The 22224-nt window shown below is 53.1% G+C and overlaps 7 protein-coding genes across 7 annotated transcripts; 2 read left to right on the forward strand and 5 right to left on the reverse strand.

Moving 5' to 3' along the window:
• Position 1: 1 nt before the first annotated feature.
• Positions 2–842, forward strand: QC763_212550 (uncharacterized protein; the record flags this gene model as incomplete). Its single annotated transcript, XM_062910296.1, has 2 exons — positions 2–345; positions 407–842. Exons 1-2 carry the CDS (start codon positions 302–304, stop codon positions 840–842), a joined length of 480 nt encoding a protein of 159 aa, XP_062769199.1. The 5' UTR covers positions 2–301.
• A 617-nt stretch (positions 843–1459) lies between these two features.
• QC763_212560 (uncharacterized protein) lies at positions 1460–3733 on the forward strand (the record flags this gene model as incomplete). Its single annotated transcript, XM_062910297.1, has 3 exons — positions 1460–1746; positions 2156–2360; positions 2438–3733. The coding sequence occupies 3 exons, from the start codon at positions 1460–1462 to the stop codon at positions 3731–3733; spliced, it is 1788 nt and encodes a 595-aa protein (XP_062769200.1).
• Positions 3734–4011: 278 nt separating this feature from the next.
• Positions 4012–4959, reverse strand: QC763_212570 (uncharacterized protein; the record flags this gene model as incomplete). The annotated part of the gene is made up of 1 exon (XM_062910298.1): positions 4012–4959. The coding sequence occupies one exon, from the start codon at positions 4957–4959 to the stop codon at positions 4012–4014; it is 948 nt and encodes a 315-aa protein (XP_062769201.1).
• Positions 4960–5567: 608 nt separating this feature from the next.
• QC763_212580 (uncharacterized protein) lies at positions 5568–6916 on the reverse strand (the record flags this gene model as incomplete). Its single annotated transcript, XM_062910299.1, has 3 exons — positions 5568–6348; positions 6404–6637; positions 6837–6916. 3 exons carry the CDS (start codon positions 6914–6916, stop codon positions 5568–5570), a joined length of 1095 nt encoding a protein of 364 aa, XP_062769202.1.
• Positions 6917–7471: 555 nt separating this feature from the next.
• On the reverse strand, positions 7472–10420 carry QC763_212590 (uncharacterized protein; the record flags this gene model as incomplete). Its single annotated transcript, XM_062910300.1, is given in 4 exon segments — positions 7472–8565; positions 8620–9224; positions 9276–10041; positions 10053–10420. The coding sequence occupies 3 exon segments, from the start codon at positions 9401–9403 to the stop codon at positions 7472–7474; spliced, it is 1827 nt and encodes a 608-aa protein (XP_062769203.1). The 5' UTR covers positions 9404–10041; positions 10053–10420.
• A 2054-nt stretch (positions 10421–12474) lies between these two features.
• On the reverse strand, positions 12475–16393 carry QC763_212600 (uncharacterized protein; the record flags this gene model as incomplete). Its single annotated transcript, XM_062910301.1, has 2 exons — positions 12475–15139; positions 15531–16393. The coding sequence occupies 2 exons, from the start codon at positions 16391–16393 to the stop codon at positions 13234–13236; spliced, it is 2769 nt and encodes a 922-aa protein (XP_062769204.1). The 3' UTR covers positions 12475–13233.
• Positions 16394–17153: 760 nt separating this feature from the next.
• QC763_0043770 (uncharacterized protein) lies at positions 17154–18854 on the reverse strand (the record flags this gene model as incomplete). The annotated part of the gene is made up of 3 exons (XM_062905663.1): positions 17154–17452; positions 18146–18412; positions 18797–18854. The coding sequence occupies 3 exons, from the start codon at positions 18852–18854 to the stop codon at positions 17154–17156; spliced, it is 624 nt and encodes a 207-aa protein (XP_062769205.1).
• Positions 18855–22224: the final 3370 nt, after the last annotated feature.

Consider the following 22224-nt stretch of genomic DNA (forward strand, 5'->3'; position numbering starts at 1 on the left):
ACCCACTTTGACACAACAGGAACTGCGCCTTGACTTTTTGGCAGCTTCGCAGTCGAACTCTGACTTCCAGTTAACAACTTTATCCGTCCTTCACCAACCAGGAACGCATTTTTGATTGCCGGTATCGATTTCTTCATTTCGGAGCAGTTGGTCGTTGGTCCTCTTTTCACTTCTCTTACCGACTCTTCGCTTCGTTTGTTTTATATTCGGCGCCCGTACTTAATTTCACTACTCGGCGCGATACCGCGTTTGACATCTTGACCACCACCACGACCAAAGGCGCGTGGAGAACACCGACATCATGACAGAACCCGAGAACTTCGACGATGAGCTGTTTGCCGATCTGTAAGTCGCATATTTTCATACTTCCTGATGGTCATGATGAGCAGGCGCTAACCAGCGACAGCTATAACGACGATGATGCGGCACCAGCGCCCAAGCCGGCTGCCGCAGCCCAGCCTGTTCAGTACGCAGCCGTGCAACCGACCATCGAGACCCGGCAGGAGGACAGCTACGACCCCAATCAGTACAACGACTACAGTGGTGGAGGTGAAAATGGCAACATGAACCAGGATGATGAAGAAGAAGAGGACGATGACGATGACATTGATTTCAACCTCGGAAACGGCCCTTCGACCACGCTGGCCCCCCATGACCAGCAAGACTACAATGACAGCCATAACAACAACAACAACAACAACAACAACAACAACAACAACAACAACAACAACAACAACAACAACAACAACAACAACTCTCACCATGAGGAGAGGCAGTCCTACAGTGCGCCCTCGGCGCCTCCTGCTCATACCAAAGGCCCCAATGCCAAAGAAGACGGGTAAGTCAAAATCTCTGTTTGTTGACATTTGACAAGTGTGCATTATGAATCATGTGAACCGCGCCACTTCGATCGGACCACTATGCCGGTAGAGCAAGGTGGGAAGGCTGGGAAAGGGAGGAAGCTGGGCAAAGGCTACGGGATCAAAGGCTGCGGCCTGGCATGGTTGAGGATATGGGAAACTGGGCCAGCAAGAGGCAGGTCTCGTGGTGGACAAAATCATGCAAAGATGATATTGCAGAGAGCGGTGCGACATGTGTAATGCCGTCAAGAGGAGGGCTGTGCTGTGAGGGTTGGCCTCCCAAAGACATACCGAAAACATGCGCCAAAATACGATAATGGATGAGGAGTCATGCTCCTGCCCTCTGTATCCCAGTCGCAGATAATCTTAGCTCTGAAGGCTAGAGAAAGATATCGCAGCGAATAGCGCAGCAACCAGGACAGACGTACCTAGCTTGACGATAGGCAAGAAGAGCTCGAGACAGGAAACAAGAAAGATTTCGACAAGACCTTTTGCTGGCACTCCTGCGCTGCACCTTCCTTCTCAGTTGTGGGAACCTGCTGTGCATCGCATCAGTTCTGAACAACGGCTTGAATTCTTCTGCTGCGACCGCCGCCACAATGGAGCATCACAACACCACTCGACCTCCGCCATCTTCTCCCGAAGACTACATTCCTTTATCACCAAGCGATGCTTCTGGGGATGACGATGTACTCGACCGAGACTACATTCCTCTTTTCTCCAGCGACTCCTCCCCGCCCATCTTTTCAACCTCATCGCCACTTTCATGCTCGGCCATCTCGCTAGGCACAGCAGAGGAACTAGGAGATCACAGCACCAATAGCGAGGATGGCGACTCGTGTGATGAACCCTCCCCGAGGATCATATACGCGAAGAAAGACAATAGGTGTGAACTTTAGGCAGCGGCGACCAAAAACACACACGGGAAGCAGCGTTGGTTCAATGTTTGCTTTTCCAACCCACCCTCCCATCTTACTCTTTTTTATTTCTCCCAAGCCTGTCTCTCTCTCTCTCCCCCCCTCTTTTTCCATCCGAACCAGTGTAGTCAGCCGGGTTTGTTTGCCAGCCAACCCAGCGGACAAGCATTTTGATACACAAAAAAACAATCCAAGCTTTCCGGAGGTCGGAGGAGAGCAGAAGGAGGGGAGAAGGGGGGACTGAAGGAATGATCTGGCTCTTCTTTTTTTACTTGGCCGATAAGATGCTAACAAAAACAATGTTTCATGATTGTTATTTCATGAGATAAAAGAGAAAATGAAGCTAACTCTACGGCACGATGTGCCGCTGTATTTTAGAAAAATGTTCATCGGCGGTCTCAACTGGGAAACCACCGACCAATCCCTTCGCGACTACTTTTCCACCTTTGGGGAGGTGGTCGAGTGCACCGTCATGAGAGATGGCGCGACGGGCCGGTCGCGCGGGTTTGGGTTTCTGACCTTCAAGGATCCCAAGACGGTGAATATCGTCATGGTGAAGGAACATTATCTTGATGGGAAGATTGTACGTCTTTGATCCCCCCTCTTCCTTCCCTGTTGGTCATTTGTGAGAGATATACTGACTGAGGATGGGGAAAAAAGATCGATCCCAAGCGCGCCATCCCCCGTGATGAGCAGGAAAAGACAAGCAAGATTTTCGTTGGAGGCGTTAGTCAGGAAACCACGGATCATGAGTTCAGGGAATATTTTGCCCAGTTTGGCCGGGTGGTGGACGCCACGTTGATGATGGACAAGGACACCGGTCGTCCGCGTGGGTTCGGCTTCGTCACGTTCGAGTCTGAGGCCGGGGTGGAGGCTTGTCTCTCTGCCAACCTTGAGATCCACGGCAAACCCATCGAGGTCAAGAAGGCTCAACCGAGGGGCAACCTCAGGGAGGAAGAGGAGAATAACCGCCGTGGTGGGGGTGCGGGAGGCAAGTTTGGGAAGCGTGTTGGACAGGGTGGGAATGGAATGGACGATGGGGGTCAGATGGGCGGGATGGGCGGGATGGGTGGTGGTCAGGGGGCCGGGGGGATGACGCCGCAGGTGATGGCGCAGTATTTCCAGCGGATGCAGCAGGCGATGAGCATGATGCAGCAGCAGATGATGATGAACCGGAACATGAACCCGGCCATGATGCAGATGATGCAGATGCAGCAGATGCAACAGATGCAGGCCATGATGCAGCAGGCTCAGGGTGGGAGAGGGGGCGGAGGACAGAACCCCATGGCGGCGATGGGGCAGATGAACCCGGCCATGATGCAGCAGATGCAGGCCATGATGGCTCAGCAGGCGGCGCAGGGAGGTGGTCCTGGCGGTCCTGGGGGGCCGATGCCTCCTGCTGGTGGCCCTGGAAGTGTCGGTGGTCCTGGTAGTCCCATGGGCATGCACGACCAGGTTGGCAGTCCCATTGGTAGCTCTGGTCAGGGAGGCGGCGGCAAGGCTGGTTTCAACGCCTACGAGCAGCAGCAGTTTGAGCAGCAAAAGTACGAGCAGCAGCAGCAGCAGGGCCGGAGGGGTGGTAGCAGAGGCGCTCCCGACATGCAGGCTGCCTACAACCAGGGAGGGTATGGCGGCAGCGGCGGCGGCGGTAGCATGAGCTCGCAGGGCGGACAGGGCGCTCCGACCAGCTGGGAGGGCATGTATGATGATGTCCCTCAGCCGATCATGTCTACCGGCGGTGGTGGCGGCTACGGTGGTGGAGGCCGGAATTTCAAGAACCGCGGACACAACAACCAGCACCAAATGTCCATGTCGCCTGGCCCGTCTGACCCTATGAATGCCCCTCCTGCTAATGCCCCGACGGGACCCAAGAACGCTGGTAGACCTGGCGCCAACATGTACCGTGGTGGTGGAAGGGGAGGTGCCCGTGGGTACCATCCTTATGCCAGAGGCTAGGGATCTTCTGGCAGAGATAAACGGGAATACCATCATGAGGAATATTACTGTTGAGTTTGGGGGGCGGGTGGTAGTTATCGATGACGAGTGATGTAGGAGATGGGGACCTGGGGCAACAGAGGTAATTAACTGGGGAAGGGTCAAGGACAAAAGCCAAAAAAAGCCAAAACATAGGGAGTGGTTAGGTAGAGGTGTGGTGCCAGTGGGCTTCTTTGTATTATAGCTAGCACCTTTGCGCAATGATATTTGCTTTCATACCAGCGGTATTTGACCTTAAATCACTGATACAACCTCGTGAACCCCCCCTCCGGCGGCTGCAGCCAATTCCTCTCATCATACTTGTACCCCTCCCCCTGCTCAATAACATGAAAAGTATAAATCATCCTCCCCTTTTTGCTCAAATTCCTCTCACTCTTGTGAAGCAAATTCCCATGAATCAGCACCAAATCACCCGCCTTCACCTCCCCCATGACGTACTCTTCTTCCTCTACCTTTTTATCCTCCCCATACTTCATCTCCCTCGTATCCCTCGGAAATTGTCTTCCCTCATTCTCCACCATCTCCGTCCCCGTCCTCCCCCCTCTGACCAACCTCTGCCTGATCCGACTCCAAAGATGGCTCCCAGGCAAAAAACTCAAACACCCATTCTCCCTCGTCGCATCCTCAAGCGCATACCAAAACCCAACCGCAGACGGAGGGTCGGTGTACAGAAACGTGCTATCCTGATGAGGCGGCACCGCTCCCCCTATCTCGGGCTGCTTGCAGATAACCATGCTCTGCAGACACCTTGGGTCTTCGAACCCGAGATCCTTTGCTACATCTTTTGGCAACGCCCTCTGCCCTGGCACCCCCTTCAACAGTTCCGCAAACGGGGGGGAGAGGCCGTGGAGAAAGTGACCGATCTTGTTGACGGCTAAATGTTTGGGTTTTGTGAGTTGGCCGTCGGGGCCAAAGGCGTCTTGCTCGAAGAAGAAGCGGATTTTGTCGCCCGAGGAGAGGAAGTAGTCGTCGCCTACGTGGTCGGTGCCGTCTTGCCCGCCGGTGGAGAATTTTGTCAGGGGGTGGGTGGTGATGTCGAGGGAGGAGAGGAGGGAGTGGGTTTGGTTGAGGAGGTTGGTGACGGTGGTGGGTGGGAGGGCCGAGGGGATGATGAGGTAGCCGTTGGTGTGGAAGAAGGAGAGTTGTTCCGGGTTGAGGCCGGGTTTGGGTTCCGAGAAGGTGGACATTGTATATTGAAGGGTATATCCAAAGTCCGAGGTGATGAGGTGAGATGGGTGCGATGGTGGTACGTGAGATGTGAAGGTGAGGGTGTGATGGGCAAGCTGTGAGTGACGGGAGCTACCCCGCTAGAGATACACTGATAACCGTTGATATCCGTGCCCCTTCTGATAACAAGGAGACATCACCACCACGGCAGCACACAGGATCAAGATGAAATCTTGAGGTAACAACGAGAAATGTATTCACATTCGCCAGGAAAAATCAAGCTTGCTTCAGGTCAGAAACTTCCATTCCTGACCCCCATCCCTAGCCCTTGTGATATCAACTCAAAAACCCTCAATGTACCTCGCCATAAAGAGAGAGCAATATACACAAAGCAATGTCCCAAATTTGCGATTTCCAAGCCAAGCGAAAAAGTCAAAGCCCAAGTCCGTAGATATCAACCGGTTCAAGTAAATCACCGCGCAAAAGAGTCAGGTATCCGAATAGAAGCATCGCACCGCAAATGACACCGCAACATCACAAGCCAAAAATCCAGTAATATCAGTCAGAAACCATCAACCTCCTGCCGTCGTGGCCAACAACGCCATCCACCTTTTCCTTCTGCATCCGCTCACTTCCTCAAGACGGCATCATAGAAGCTCACCAGCCCACCGACTGCTGTGCCGACAAGCACACCCTTCCACCCCGAGTAGACAGCCCCGTTAATTCTCCCAACGTTCACTGGGTCAATCAGGCCGCCAAAGGTGACTCCCTGCGCATAGACCACATACGTCGCCAAAGCCTTGACGATGCTGAATGTCAGCGGATCAACTGCGTACTCCTGTCCGACGTCTTTTCTTGGCCTGCCCCGTGTGGCCACAGCCGGTCCAGAAGACGAGTGCGCGGCCGAGAGATTGAAGAAATAGCCAACCAGACTGGGGAGGAGGAACGACGTCAAGAACCACGTAAGCGCCGGGCCCCAAAATGACGCCGTCACCAAAGCAAACATATCCGGGAGCTTGACGGGATGATCATGCGTGCCCAAAAGGTTGATTGCCGGAATAGTAAACGCATAGCGGTCTGGTAGAAGTTCTTGGCGGAGCTTGTAGAGCTCAAACAGGGCGATCGTCGACAGAACAGAGTGAACCGTCGAAAGCCATTCTCTCGTTTGGTGCGTCGCCTCGGGGATCTTAGACTCGGAGTAAAGCGTGTTAAGCCTGGTCTTAACGAGAGCCGTGGAACGCTCCACCGATGCGGCAACGTCTGCTGGGGTGGCAGGAAGTTGGGGAAGGCGAGAGGCGAGGCTGAGGGCGCGGCCGGGGGTGCGAACGAGGGCGGTGGAGAGGGATTCAGATTCATCTTCAGGAGCCTCCGGAGAAGTAGCCGGCGATGGGGAAGCAGACTCGGCGGGACTGCGAGGGGTGGTTAGCTACACCAAAGATAAGAGTCAGACAAGGAGGAACATACTCGACCACAACCTCCTCCTTGACCGGCAAGGTCTGCCGCCTCTTGGCAACTGTCTTGGTCACAGTCGCATCCAAAGTCACAGGAGGAAACTCCCGCTTCACCGGCGAGTTTTCTGAACGCGCGCGACTGCTGAAGTACCCCTTCAACTTGGGGTTGGCCTGAAACCGCGCCGGGCTGGCGCTGACGAACTCGTCGATGGCCTGCTCGAGATCCGACTTGAGAAGCTTCTCATAGCTGTGAAGGAGGGCGCGCGTGTTAGCCATGTCGCGTCATCACGAGAGGGGGCGTCAGATAAGTTAAAGTGGAATGCGCTCGGCCAGTGCGTTGCATGCGCGCACGCGCAAAGTGCCAGTGAGGATAAGATAGGGCAAGTCCATCCCTTGCATGTGCATCTGAACAATGTATATATGATGATAGAGAGAGTAAAACATACTTTGTGAGCCCGATCGCATCCGCCAGATCAACGAGATCCGACTTGCGCTGGCGCGACAGCCATCCGTTTCCGCTAGACATGTTTTCTTGTTCTCTCCGAGTCAAGCGATCAAGATATCGAGTTGGATCGCGCAAATGAAGCGATTGGGATAGGTTTCAATCTATGGGTACAAAAGCGGTGTAGGGCGAAAGACGGGGCGACAACAAGAGGGGTTACTTTTGAGTTGTTTTGTTTTGTGTCGCGAAGTGGGCGGGTGGTTGTTGTTTGCAAGATTGGGGGAGGGGAGACCGGCAGAATAGGGCAGTGTGGGGAAATGAACTGGGATGATGCCGATGGGGGGAACCACAACAACGTTGGACGGAGCTCTCGAGGATTGTGCTCTTTTGGGCTGACGACCTCCCAAACTGGCCAAAATTCGGGGGGCTGGGAGAGGATGGCCTCACTGAGGTCATCTGAGGAGGTGATGCGCTGGCCAATCAAGATTCTCTTGTTGTGACCTGTCAGCGATGGCCCTGCTTGTTGAGTTGTCAACCAGTTGGCCGGGCTATGTGCTGGTGAGGAAGTAACAACGGGGAGAGCTTTGAGGAGAAATCTGGAATTATCAGATAGTGTATATACGTTTAAACTCTGGCTCTCTATGACAGCTCAACATCATTGACAAACCGCTCTTTCCCTCTCTTCACTATCCTCACAGGCACATGTTTGCCCCCGTGTAACTTGAGCGTCAGGACCGACGTTGCCTCATTCAGTGTCTTTTGCGCTTTTGCCTGGGCCTTCTTGTAGAGCTCTCTTCTGGCTGCTGCGTCCATATTCTCCACCTCCCCGTCGCTCGCCCACTCGTCCACCGCGAGCTCCACACTATACTTTTGAAAAATCACCGCCAGCACAGCATTCATCTCCACCATGGCGATTCGGCGTCCCAAGCATGACCGAGGTCCATCACTGAAGGGAATGTAGCTACCCCTGACCGGCCGATAGAACGAGGCGCTGGTGTCACTCCCCTGAAAGCCGCCATAATCCACCCCATCGCCTTCCTCGTCCTTCTCATCGTCGGTTCCTGTGTTCTGAGTTTGGTACCACCTGTCGGGCAGAAAATCGTCAAGATCCGTAGGGGCGCCAGTCTTCTCTGATGATTTGGTGGGCCAAAATCGCGGGTTGCGCTGTACGCTGACGGCCATCAGGTTACACGAAAGTCCTGAAGGTAAGACATGAGTCTTCCCCTGAGCTGTGATGGTCTGATCCGAGCTGGCCGAGACAACTTTGGGAATAAGCGTGACCGGTGGCATCAAACGGAGCGTCTCGTTGATGCAGGCACCAATGTGGCTGGCCGTCATGGCATTGATGTTCTTTTCATAGTCCCAGGTCGATGGGTCGGAGTCTCCAAACAAAGAATCGACATCCTTTTGCAGACGGCGTTGCGTGGCAGGGTTGATTGCGAGCTCGGCGATGGCGAAGTGAAGTGTGTTGGCGGTTGTTTCATGGCCGGCTACGATCATAATGAAAGCATTGCCGACGATTTCAGCGTCGTCAAGACCGGCTTGTTTAGCTTTTTCAGACGGGGAGAGGCCGTATTTCGATTGAACGAGCTGTCCCATGATGTCCATTCCCTCCTTGGTGGATTCGCCAGCCTGAGCCTCCTTCGCCTTGTCGCGCAAGAATTCATCCATGTACTGGAGATAGTTGGCCTTGGCCTCGTAAGTGTAGCTCGCAAATTTGAAGGGTAGATGTTCTAGGACAAGGTAAGTTTGTGATGATGATCAAGAACCAAAAATGGGCAACATACTAAGAAGAAAGTCGGGAAAAACAAGAATGGTGATAATCTTGTCCAAGGTCCGCTCAACTGATTTGGCAAAGGTGATGGAATGTCCGTCTGGAGGATCCAGACTGCCATACTTGACCAGTTTAGGGTCGGTGTCTTCAGGCATTTTCTGATTTGGCCACAATAAACGAAGGCCAAAGCCAACATAGCCGATGACATTCAGCGCCCAAGTCATGGTGTCATGCTCGAGTGTTGTGATGGTCTTGGTCGTGCCCTTGGTCTCTCCGCCCGCACCAAAAAGCTCGTCCAACATACCACGGGTCTGGTAGATGGCCTCGGAAAAGGTGTGAGCAGCATTCTTCTCGTTGAAACTGGCACTCGTAACCTTCCGGTGTAGCCTCCAGGTCTGAGCTTCGGTGGTGAGAACATTGTGACCAAACATGCTGAGAAGACTGTATTTGTCAATGTCCTTGGGAAAGGCCTCACGACGTTGCGTGATTCTATGAATGACCTCGGCATCTTGAGTATACATCAAGATGTCATAAGGAGAAACAGTCAGGAATGTGTCAGTCCCAAGGTACTCGAAGACTTTCTGACCAGTTGAATAGGCCCAGTCAGGAGTCATAACCCTACATAGTGTTAGTTGAATAAACGCCCCGCCCAAGACTGCTCAACTTTACAGTAATCGGTACTCCCATATCCATTTTGGGAGGATCTTGATCATAGGTGACCAAATCTTGATTCCAAGCTGCCACCATAGTCCTATTGGTGAGGCATCTAGATATCTAGTGTGTGAGTATTTGATCATGGCACTCAAGATAGATGTCGATATCTTTCACTTACGAACCATGAAGTATTTAAGTCCCGTCTTTCGAGCAATGAGCACATTTCGCCGCCATGCCGCAAAATAAGAGAACACAGCATACGCCACTGCCGCGCTAAGCGCTGCCCATAATGTAAACAGCATTCTGGGGTACACCAATTTGGTATAACAGTGGTGTCTAACGGTTCTCAGTCAAGTCAAGGCCGGTGGTGAGGAAAGGGGGCAAGGGAACAAAGGTGGTCGATAGTGGGAAAGCTAGCTGGTTATACAATGGGCCGGCCCTGGTCTAGGGAGGCGGATTTCTTCGTGTGGGCACCCCAATGGTGGTGAGTTGACGATAGGTAGGTGCTGTAAGAGAATCATGAGGGTAATTCGTGGCTCCTTTTTTGGTTCCAGTGAGACTCTGGGGTTGGCGTGACGCGTTTAGCCAATAGTTTGTGACACTGTGAAACTTGATCTGGTTCCGAGGGCTCGATGGCACGGTGGAAGGAGGTGCAAGAGGGCTCGTGGTTGGTGAGAGGATTGGGGAAAGTGTGGCAGGGCCCCCACTTTATCAGCTTGGGAACTTCAGGGCCGGGAAAGTTCCCGTCCGAAGCATTTTCTTTGGGAGATCGACAATGGAAGTGGGATGTTGGCGACTTCAAATATGAATAGCCCGCACCTTCATCAACCCTCCAATGGCTGGACCTCTCGGGTTCGGATTCGAAATTTGGGGGTCAACTGCCCTGAAACGCATCTCTGCCGCTTGGACGCTTTCCAGTCCCCGTCGTCGAGCCAACGGCTGCCGGGTGCATATGTCACTGATATCGGTTTGCGGTCTCGCATCCGGAATCTTTCATGTCTCGGCAGTAAGCCAATTCACCTCAGCAAGCTCATCATCAGCCGTTCTCGACACCCCGACGCTGTCGTGCCGTCGTGTTCATGAATGATTGATGAGACAAGCCCCGCCCCCCTGACGAAGCTGTCCACTGGAGAACGATCCACAGCGGGAATCTAGCGCCAGGGCTGTTTAAGTTGGCGCAAATCTTCAACAATCGCCGAGACTGTCCATTTCTCGAACATCACATCTTCAACTGCACTTCAGAACTCGACTGCCTCCAGCTTCGATATTCAATATATGTACATCTCGAAGCTCCGACCAATGCGACATACAAATGGCCCGAGGCATGGTTACATTCTGCAACACCATCCAGCGCACGTGGGGAAAGAAGACTGCAATTCTTGTTCATGTCTGACAATAATATTCTTGTTCCAAGATCCTGCACATACCCTGTGCCGCCATCTGTCCCAAGATTGATGCAAATATCGGCTGCACCCGTCCCAGTTACACAAACACCATCTGATAATCTGCAAGCAACGCTGGGCACAATTCTCCATTGGGGCCCTGCCACACCTCCCATCGAGCAAATCTGCAAAGCTGAAATCAACCTCCTCTGTCGATATGGTCGAGCCGTGTCAGCCGTACCGCCGTGGTCCACATTAAGCCACCACAAAACGGCCGAGCAGCCACCGAAACGGTCACCCTCTTTACAAAGGTAGTCAAAGCCTGGTCCCTACTTTCTAAAAGGCGTACTGGTACCTTTGACTTCCCAGCCTAGAACCCTGCCCTTCCCCAGATTTGCGGCATATGAAGGACAGGCCAACCTTGTCAACCACCCCCACCATCTTTCCCTCTTCGCCAGGGCTCATCCCACCCCCGGGCCCAGCTCCCGACTCATCGATCGACTCCCCTTGGCAGTTGATGAGTGCTCATCTGGACTGAGGAGGATCTGTCCGGTGTTTGGAAACAAACGATGGTGGGGGGGTCTGATCTCGAGTGGCAAGGCCCCGAGATCAGGCTTGCGGATGGGATGTCAGTTAAGCGCGAGTCAGGCTTCTCACTGGTGTGAGATGATAGTGGCCGACACTTCCAGCTTAGCTTGATGCCATCAAGGCTGACTTGCACCAATACCTCACACCTGCTGCTGATTTGCCAGATCCAAACCTTGACTACAGACGTGCCTGCATCCACACCTTGGCCCCCGCATCTAGATAACCGTCTCATGATGACGTCTCATATCAGCCAAAGCTTCCAGCCGAGACGGGATCATGCCCATCTCAGAAGTCAGAGCGGGATGGCGAGTGACTAGGAGCCCACACAGTGTCCAGCTTTCGGTGGGCCATCTCATGAAGGTGATGGAGTCATCCAAGGAGCTGGCATCCGGAGAGGGCAGACGTGGATCTGAACTGGGGCCGTTGTTAGGAGGGTTTGAAGTCATTCCTCTGCTACGTAAGCCCTCTGGTCCCTACAGTTGGGCTTCATACACGGGGCTTAATGCGAGGGATCCTGTGCTCATTGCTACACTGGAACCTTATCCAAGAACCTTGTACAGGTTTGATATACCCGCAGAGTCTGCTGCTAGGTATTGAATGATGTACGGCTGGATCTCTGGCACCAAACAACATACAAAGGCCTTTGTAACAGAATCTTCCAAAGCATCTCCCTCCGGCTCTCCCCTCTGCTCTTCCCATTTTGGTCTTCCGCCTGTTCACGGGAGATAAGTGGCTTTCGGCGCAGGGGAGCGCCGGTGTATTCGTAACTCCAGTGATATTGAGCTGTCCTTTGGGAATCCGTTAGAGTAGATGCGGGGGTTGTACTCGTGTGTTTCTGGGGATTGGCAGTTGGTGTTGGAAGTGACAAGTGGAAGGGGTGAGGGGTGGGTAGGAGAATACCTGGTTTTAAAGGAGCAATATCATCACTGAATCCCCTCATCCTAAGTAATTTGGGCATATAGTCTTGTCAAATCTCTGGTCATTTGGCCACTCTTTTTCTGCTGAATTTGCCCCTTCAATGCCCCAATTTTGGTGGCCTTGTGATATACGAGATAGGATCCTAACACCCGACCACTTCTCTCAAATCAAATCTGTAGTCCATTATGAGAAGGGATCCATGCGGGCCAACAAAAAGCTGGGCTGGTTGCATAAAGATAGAAGCCTGTTCTGGGCCCGTCTTGGGATGACATTCACCGATGACATGGAGATTTACATTTCCCATAAGTCACAGCACGAGAAAAATCACTGGAATCAACACCTCAGTTCAAATTGTCACATATCTCACATCTCCACCCACCAAAACCACACAAAAGAAAAACAAGGATATCTCTTTAACATATATTACACGAACCTCCTCCCTTTTTATTTTGTTTCTCTGGACTACCGCCACCCTCACAGTCCCATTTCGGAAAAGACAAGACCCCCTGACCACCTATCCCATCCCAAAAGCAAATGACCGACCTCATTAACGTAATCTTCTCTCCCTTTCCCTACCCGTCGCTACTATTCGTCCCCTGTGTTGTATCAAACAAAACAGCCCATCCCATAAAAGCTATAAACCTCCTCAGTTAAACTCCGACCCGTCACCTTCCAGTTCTGTGATCCCTATACCATGTTTGCCGAACTTTTTATGAGCGCGCCGAAAGACAAACTGAACTGGAAAAAACTGGAAAACGATGAACGAGATGTAGCGAGCCGATTGAAAAGACCGAGAAAAGAAAGGCAGAGAAAGGCATGGCGGGTATAATTGAGAGTGAGGGAAAAGAGAAATAACCGAGAAATACCGATACCAAAACCGTTGCCGTGAAATGAAATAAAAAGACAAGGCAATGTGATGAAGGGCAGATGCGCGAAAATGCTAGTAATTCTTTGCGAGCCGGCACGCAGGGTACTGGCACTTCACGAAACCCCAGATAGTGTTGTTGCTTGTGACTATGCTTTGTATGACGATACTGCCGCGCTAAGCATGATGGAATAAACTTGGATGTTGGAGGAGTGGATCATCACTGGTGTGAACCAGCGGATCCAGGGGCGGATCCAGGGGCAGCATAAGCCCCTCCATCTTGACTGCCATGCTGTGATGGAACCATGCTCGCACGGCGAGCAGGAGCCGGAGCCAGCTGGGATGAGCCAAACGGACTGCCCAAAACGTTCGCGGACGCACGGCGGGGATCGGGCAGCACGTTTACACCAGACATGGCTGGGATAGTGGGCGTTTGGTAACCCGACCAGCGAGGCTCATAGCCATACGTCGGGGCCGGAGCCGGGGCCGAAGCTGGGACCGTTTGGTTCACGCCCGAGGATGTGTACCCCGTGGTGCCATACACCGGACTGCTGTGGTTGCGAACATGCTTAATGTTGGAACCGTGGAAGGCCGAGCCGGGGTTGGAGTGCTGGTTTCGTTGATTGTAGCTATAGCTGCTGTAATCATTTGCACGGTACCCATTGTTGGAAGCGCGAAAGTCAGACCCGCTGGATGTAAAGTTATTCATCGGAGCAGGAGCGGGTTGGTAGCCCGAGAAGCTGTTGCTAGGATAACCAGCCGCAGCAGGGTAGTTGGATGTTGCGACTGGGTAAGCAGGAGTTGAATACCCCTGGGAGAAGGTTGGAGTGGCCCACTGGTTGAAGCTAGCATCTGAAACAGATCGCTGGTGCCCAGAGCGGCGGCCAAAGTCCAATTCATAGATGCCGTTTCGATCGTAATTGGAAGCACTGCCGTATTGAGGAACTGTCCGGTTGGTCTGAGCATCATATCGCTGCGTATTGTATGTCGGCAGAGATGCTTGGTTGGAAGTGCCGGTGCGAGAGTCATACTGAGTGGTGCTTTGAGACAACGTTGGTTCCAGGGTGCGCGGGCTATCGTAAGTGCGTGCCGTCACATCTGTGTCCCTGGGTACTGGGGGATAAGTAGGGTTGGGAATTCGTTCAAATGTGAATTCAGACCGAGGTGGCCTGGAAAAGTCGTGCTCGGGCGAAAGGGTGCTGGGTTGGCTAGCTCTACGAGGAGCTGCCGCAGCTCGGGGAGCAGAGGTCCTTAACGCGGCACCACTGGACTGTGTGCGTCTGTGAGCCGAACTTGTCTTGGCCTTTGTCTTCTTCGCTGTGTGAGCGCCTTCAATGTTTGGGAGAAGCTCAATATCCGGGACAGCAGAAAGAAGGCCGGCGTCCATGTCATTGTCAATGCGTCGGAGAATGTCAAGGACTTCAAGCGTGCTGTAGCCACCACGACACAAGCCCTGATACCAATCAGGGACAGGCACCGAGGATGCCTGGTGGATAGCCGCATCAAGATCAGGCTCATCGGCGTCATCCATCTCATCTTCCTCCGCCTCGGCATCGGCCCGGGTGCGCTTCTTGGACCCCTTTCTTTTCCCCTTGTCGGCGTCATCGATCCGTTTCGCCTCGCGGCGCCTGACAGCAACCGTCCAATCCTTCAAGATGCCATCCTTGCCGCTCCTCTCATTGTCGTTACTCCAGACCTGAATACGCACAACTTGGATGATAATCCTTTGAAGTAAGGTTGATTGGTAGTTCATGTCAGATCGATATCTCGCTCGTTGATAGTGCTTGCGGCACACCATCAGCCAGACATGGTCAGGAACGGCACGGGTGCATGATTTATTTCTGCCAAAAATATGGGACATGGACTTGCGCATGTTAATCTTGGCGTCAGGGAGTGTGCAGGGCGTCATGACGGAGCATTCAGGAGGCTTGTCAATGTCAAGCATCCGAACACACTCGGTATGATCCTGGCAAACGTCAGGGACGAGGTAGTTGTATAGATCTGGTCCGATCCAGAACCGGCCGACGGTGCCAGGAGGCCCGACGGGCAGATTGGGTTCGGATGCCACTCGCCGGTGGGAAATGACTGTGTCTTCATTGTTTTCGTAGGAAAGAAGATCGTGAGCACTGAGATAGATCTTGTTAGCATTGGAGTATATCTAAGGAGGGTTGTGAGATGTGACGTCACCAGCCAATCAGAAATAAAGATCTTATCTCTGATCACTGGAGCACAGAAACCCGCAAAATGACGAAAGGCCAAGAAATTGTTGCAGAAACCGGTGGGTCGTTTTCCGCCATTTGCAGGGGCTAACCGCTGCGACGGTAACGGCCGTGCATATTGCCAAGCTCACTGAGCTCTGGCGGTTGAGATATTTGGGTGATAGGGGGTTTTCGACGATAATGTCGGCGTGGAAGATGATGTGGCAGGACTTAAAAGGAATTGGGAGGAATTGGGAGGAATTGGGAGGAATTGGGAGGAATTGAGGAAGAGATTAAAATATGCAGTAAGTCAACGTACCTATTCAAGCTCACGTTTGAGTTTGACTGCCCGCGACGGGGGATGATAACGTCGCTGGGTGACTGAGCTCGAAGGGGCAATACCTGATTGTGACCGCGGATTGTGTTGTTATTGTTGCCACTGAAACCGATAGCAGCGGAGCGGTAATTGTCGCTGTGGTTCTCGAGCTTGACACGAGGCGAAGTCTTAACATCTTCGTCCTCGTCAATATTGGTGAGGTCAACCTGTTCGGTCGCCATGTCCAGGTTCCGATGACTGGGACTTGTTCGAAGATCAGGTGGTTGATGAAATTGATACTGGGCCGATGACCACGAATCTGATTTGTTCGGATGCCTGGAGAAAAGTGATGAAGTACGGGAAAAGTCCGAAGCTGTGGTTGTGGCAGAGGTGAAGGAAGAAAGGGAACTCCTCGACAGAGAGAATTTATGGCCTGGGGAGCTGGGGCTGGCAGGTGGTGACTGACAGGCGGGCCTTGGGCATTCACCACTAGTTGGGATAGACTTGGGATCAATACTCAAGGACAATGGTAATGAATAGCCTCCAGCGTCCCACGGCGTGCGATTCCTGTGATTGGTAACGGCCACGCTCTCGTTGGGAGAGTCGGACCCACTTCTTTGCGAAGTTGCTCTGCTGCCGGGTGGTGACGGAGTGTTGGGAACTGCCGTAGAGGTTGCCGTGGTCTCACCCGTGGCAGAAGGGGTTGAACTGTCCATAGAGTCCCTCCGGTGCGTTTTTCCTTGCTGTGTTCCGTGAAGCGCTCCTTCAAACCCTCCTTGTAGCCCAACTGGAATACCTCCCTGGATTCCTCCTTGTAGTCTTCCTCCTACCCCATACGATACGTTCAATAGCGATGTGACGTCCATTTTGTAGATGGCTGAGACGGGCCTCAGGCAGCCATTCAAGGAAACCCTATTCACCCGACACGCCCTAATGCTTCGTTCGACCAACCAGCTGGCCCTCCTTAATCTCTCAGGGACAAGATGGAAGCTCCGTCTAAGCTCAGGTCTCCGCCCTGTCTGACCTTCAGTTCAAGATAGCGAGCTAGCGTGTTCCGAAAACGAACGAGACCTCTGAGTAACAACTGGAACCTTGACGGCTGGTGCGTGGTCCTGCCCTCGGCTGACTATGCAAAATGCCACTCGATCCCCTCGGCTCAGTAATCGTCCGCAAGGTCACCGGCTATTTCGGCTCCGATATCGTCGGGCTCAGTTGTCGAGCGTGATCCCCGGGTCCGTCACGTAACCAAACAATGAAACCACCCTTTCCCAAATGACGTTTCAAAATTCCACCAAGATAACTGACTTCAGCTTGAAGTCGTCCAAAGACCTGCGTTTTGATGTCGAGAGTCCCGCTTTGATGGCCTTCCCTGGCAGTTTCCTTTGGGCCTGTTTCCTTTACCGACACGCCGACCTGTGGATGATTGTTCGAGTCCCAGACAAAGGCAGGACTCAACCGATCGTGCTCAATAATAAGGCAAGGATACACGACTGTTGCTGATGTTGCGTCGCTTTTCTTTACCCCATCAGGTTGTGTTGCCGCGCTCGCTCTTGTTCTCGCCACCGCTGTCGTCCTCGTCGATACGAAACTGTCACCACAGTAAAGACTTGCTTCCGATGTGGTGATCTATAGGGCGAAGAAGGTTCGGAACCAGCAGCCAGGCGAGCTAGACGGGTGGCCCGCCACCTTATGTTCTCCAGACAGCTCGGCACAAGCGAATATCTGCCCCACGCCGCGGGCGCGGACAAGCTTATCGAAGGGATCGACGTTTGAGACTCGCACTGACAGTCCCACAGACAGTTTGATGGGACCCGAAACACCTTGGATCCAGGCACTGGAGAAGAATGGAAGTCGGGTAGCTAGCTCAGGGTTGACAAGGAAGGGGGGGAGGAAACATTTGGCAGCCAACAGCCCCTCCAAGAATTCTGTAACAGGTATGAGTGGATCGAAACAAAATATAGCAACTTCGCGAGCTGACACTGACTTGGTAAACAGGGGGACACAAGAAAATAGCTCAAGAAGAACCCGCTCCAAGAAGCCCGAAGAGCCAACCGGCGGCCGTCTGTCGTCCAGCTCGATCACGATACAAAACCAAGCGAACAGACGAGCGTCAAAGAGAACAGCACCAGAGATGTCGCCGCGTCTCAAGACAGAGGTCGACCAAGATCAGACGGACTGTACAATGTCGAAGTGGTGATGCCGGGTGTTGGATGGCACCAGTGGTTGCCGAGACAAGAGGGAGAAAAGGGAAGGAAGGAGCTGGTCGCAACAGCTTGGTTAAGCAAAAGGAAACAACAAGAACAAGTTGAGATGATTCCTTCGGCAGGACACCTCGAGCCAAAAAGAGGAATGGGGATCAGTGAGGGGATAAGGCTGGCACTTGGGTGCATGAGTCGAAGACACACAGTCCAAGGACAGTACGTGTTTGAGTGCGTGGTAGGGTACATCCGGGGACAGCGACCGGGAAGACCTTGAAGGCCGCCGAATGTCTTGCTGGGGTGCCAAAGGTGATGTCCTGTGCCCGACTGGGATCAACCAAGCAGCCATGGATCAGAGATCCGGGGCGGGCAGCACGACGCAGGCTGGCCGAAGCTCTCAGGAACGGGCAGATGACAGACGGTTGCACAGTCGGAGGGTCAGGACGGCAAGAGTTTTGCACAGAGTTTCCGTCTGCAGCGCCGCTCCCATGCCCTTGCGCTCCCTTTGCATTGAAGAAGGTGTTAGTCGACGTTTAGGGTTCCCCACACTAGACGCAGTGGTGTAGTGTAATGGTGGTGGTGGTGGTGTGGTCCTGTGGATGGGACCGGGCTCGCAGATATCCCCCGAGGGGGTGTGTACGTGCTTGGCCAGCAGGTAGCTACCAGACTTTTGTGGCTCCTGTCTTTCTGTGATGAATGTACAGGGCCATGGACCATGGCCCCTGATGTGGCCATCCTTGTGGAGTGCTTGGTGCGGATGCAACATGCCGCAGAGCCTTCTCAGTCATCCAGATCCCTGGTCACCCAAAGTCTTGGCTACCTCCCATATGCCGACCGTTTTCAACATCGCAGAAGCCTACCCGCGCGTCAGATTGGCCCGTTCAACATCATGGCGTCAGATATTCGTCTGAAGCGCTACACAGAGGATCACCAGGGCGAGAATCAAAACCAGTAGCTGAAGACCTCGTTGCATTCGTTGCCAACAGGCAGAGGAAAAAACCAACACCACTCACATCTTGTTTGGCCTCGCTTTCACAGAAGCACAAAAAGACACATGGGGTTGAGACAGACTCGGAGGCTCTAAAAAGCACATGGCCCGTATCCGCATGCCCTTGATGGAGACTGCCATCTCAGGATTCGGTGTGGCGCAGCACTTTTTCCAGGATCGACAAGCTGAGACTCCGAGATGGGGCGTGAAACGTCTTGGGAAGCCATGTTTGCCAGGAGAGTGGAAGACTCGAATGAATCCAGGCACGGTTTCTCGGGTCTCTTCTTGTAACCGTATTCATCAGTTCACAAGACTGAGAGCTGTTTACGGGCATAGGCGGTCGATCCCATTGCAACGGTGCTAGTGAGAACAACAAAGAAGCTAAAGGCGAGAAAGGGGTTGCCAGAAACCCGCCGAGGCTAACGGCACCAGAGGAAGGACAGGGTTCAGCAGCGCTGGATCGAAAACGGAGCCGTTGTCGCGGCTAATTTAGCAACCTTCTGCAGCCACACGATACCCGAAACGTCATGTTTGGGACGATGTAACCCTATCTTGAACTGGTGGAGGAGAAGGCGTGGGTGTTGATGTTGACGAACCCTCAGTAGAGTTATCAGTGTCGGTTTCTTTTTTCTACTGCTGGGTAGCGACACCACTCGGTATTCGTCACACCATTTCAGAAGATGGGAAGAGTGCTCAAAGTGCTGCGAGCTATTCTCTTCGTGTTTGCTATGTTGGCAAATGGGTTCGCGTTAGATCGCCTGTCACAAGAAAAAAAGGAACCGGCAGGGGGATGTATGAGAGGGGCTGCCGGGAGTTGTCCGATTTGAATCCGATCGAGCCTAGGCCCAGCCAGCCCAAGGGAAGTAGGTGAGCGTACCTTGAGCAGTAACACCAACAAGATTAGGACTACCCTCGTCGAAACAGCATCAGAAACCATCCACAAGTTTGTCGAACCAGTATAGGTTGTGGTGGTATCCATTCATGACAGTAATCTGAAGTGATGGTGGACAGAAAGCTTGTCTCCATGTCGAGTGAGTGAGTGGGCGGAAGATGGTCCGAGTTGCGATTGGCTCTTTTGGCTCCTGGAGGGGTGTTTCAGAAGAAGGAAGCTCACCACTGCCCAGCAACCACCTGAAGATGGAGAGCGGGCAATGCAGGGGGCGAGATAGGGTGCGTCTACAGATGTTTCAGCGGGCTCCCCAGTTCATGCGAAGAAGAAAAAGCCAAAGTCTGGGTCGCCAAGACTCCTTCCCGCAGCGGGCGGGAGGCCCACTCTTGATGACCCGGAGAGGGCCTACTAACCTTGAGTATAGGTGATTTGAATAGGGATAGGTAATAGTATTGGATACTGAAGAAAGTGATATCAACAGGCTACCTACGGTCACGGTACTAAATGGAACACTTTTCACCTTCCTAGTTGCTCTGGCACACGTCGCTTCCTTTGCTAGGTTCCTACTCTTGACAGGCCGCTGGTGACCCCACCCACTAAACCTTCGTCCACCAGCTTTCCACTGTGGCAGGTGCGTCTTGGACGATCATTCATTCATGCTTTGCCATGTCTCTTCTGACGGCCCTTGGAACCCGGCGTGCCCCGAGACCCCTTTCTTGTTCTCGAAGCTTCAGATTCCCTTGTCGTCGACCAGGCTCTGGAAGCGCACCAACAAGCGAAGGTAACAACATTTCGACCCTGGACCGATTGAACCGGCTGGGCTGTCTTAACCTCGAAATAAGGTTGGTTCGTGTGTTTTAGGGAACCTGGGAATCTCTATCTGAATCCCTCGTTTGTGGGTGACACGAGAATACGGGTGCCTAATTGTCGATCCGGGACAGACAGTTCAAAAATAGCATACGGCATGTTTCTGGAATACTCAAGGAGCCCTCATGCGGAAGCGAGGCTCAGCTCCGTATCTTTGCCGGCCGCTCCCCTCTACATCCATCACCTCACCTCAGTCGGCCCCGGCCATGGTCCGAATCGTAGCCTCGGATGAGAAACGTTCAATCAACTACCGTCCCCCGAGTGCAAAGCTTGTTTCTGGCCTTCGGACAATTCTCAACGTCTCGGGCATCACAACATGCCGACTCTGCACAAATCGTCCTAGCAAGATGCCACACAAGAAACATGCAACACGAGGCACAGGAATATCAAGCAGGTGGCCCCACCCGAACAAACTCTCCGCCGTGTTCCTCGTCTTCCGTGATACAAGCTCAACTGCCAGCCAGCTCTCTTCAGGAAACAGAGCCCGACCCAGTATTCATTCGGGCCATGGCTCCCAAACACATTTTGCATCTCCGATAGCGCTCCCAGTGCGGCACCTCAGTGGAGCGTTACTCTTTGGAAGCTAAACATAGTTTTTCTAGTATGTGACTAGGTAGACAGTCACATTGAGCATCCCTCCCCTAAGCATATCGATCCATCGCGCATTCCCAAGCATGCAACCTGGATCTGGAGAATGAGATATCTCTGAAAGTCCCGGCCGAATAAAGCCAGTTGCAAGACCGGACGAGATGACTGTGCCACTCAAACCCCGGAATCAGTTCGGACTCTTGATCTAGGCATCTGGCAAAGTCGCCCTACGCCCCCTTTGCGCGGCTTGGAACCGAGACGGCACTGTGCCACCGATGGGGATGCCAAAGTCTAAGATTGACAACTGTTGCGTGGTGTTGTGGTCTCGAAACGGTACACAAAACGGCAGAAAAAATCCTCCGATTTCACCTTCCTATAGGCCATACGAAAAGCTGATGAAAGCCACGTCCCAAGTCACAAACGGATGTTCGGGTAGGGATGCAAGTTTGGCTACTGACAAGGCGACCAGCGGCCAAGCATGGGAACTTCTGATCTGCTGGTCATATCGTCCCCGGCGATGACACTAACTGGACTCTTCCAGGTTCACCATCCACACACTTCGATGCACAACATTCAAGACACACAGGGGTTCATCTCGCGGTCTGGTGTCTGCGGAGAATTTTCTACCGGGTTGCGTGGCAGACGGGTGGCCGCTGTTGTAATGCATGCGGTCAACTTGGAAGTAACAAAGACAGGGCGGCTTTCCTGCCTGGGGAGAGAGCAACCGGGCCTCATGGCCGAGGGGAAGGGGGTGGATGATGTGGCAATGATCCGATGTGATGATTTGCAGTGCGGAAGACCGGATCGGGAGGTGCCTGCTCCCCAACCGATCGAATAAATGATATCGATGACAGTCTCTCTACATCAGACGACCGTCAGATGGAGACCCAAAGGGGGGTCACAACATTCCCCCCTTTTCTCCCGCTTGCCGACTTACAACACCCGCATTCTGTTCCCCTCCCGGCAGAGTTTCTCTTCCAGTAAGAGACTTGAATTGTAACTGCTGCTCCCCGCCGACCCCGCGTCAAGCAGCGTGGCGTTATGTATCTGTACGATACTGCTGTTGCCCGCCACGCTTGCACCAAACTGGAAGGCAACACTTGATGGCTTCCCCTTGGTCTGGCCGGACGGACGGGGAATAGCAGCCGATAATAATGATGGGGACAA

This window comes from Podospora pseudopauciseta (assembly GCF_035222475.1).
Source record: "Podospora pseudopauciseta strain CBS 411.78 chromosome 2 map unlocalized CBS411.78m_2, whole genome shotgun sequence".
NCBI lineage: Eukaryota > Fungi > Ascomycota > Sordariomycetes > Sordariales > Podosporaceae > Podospora > Podospora pseudopauciseta.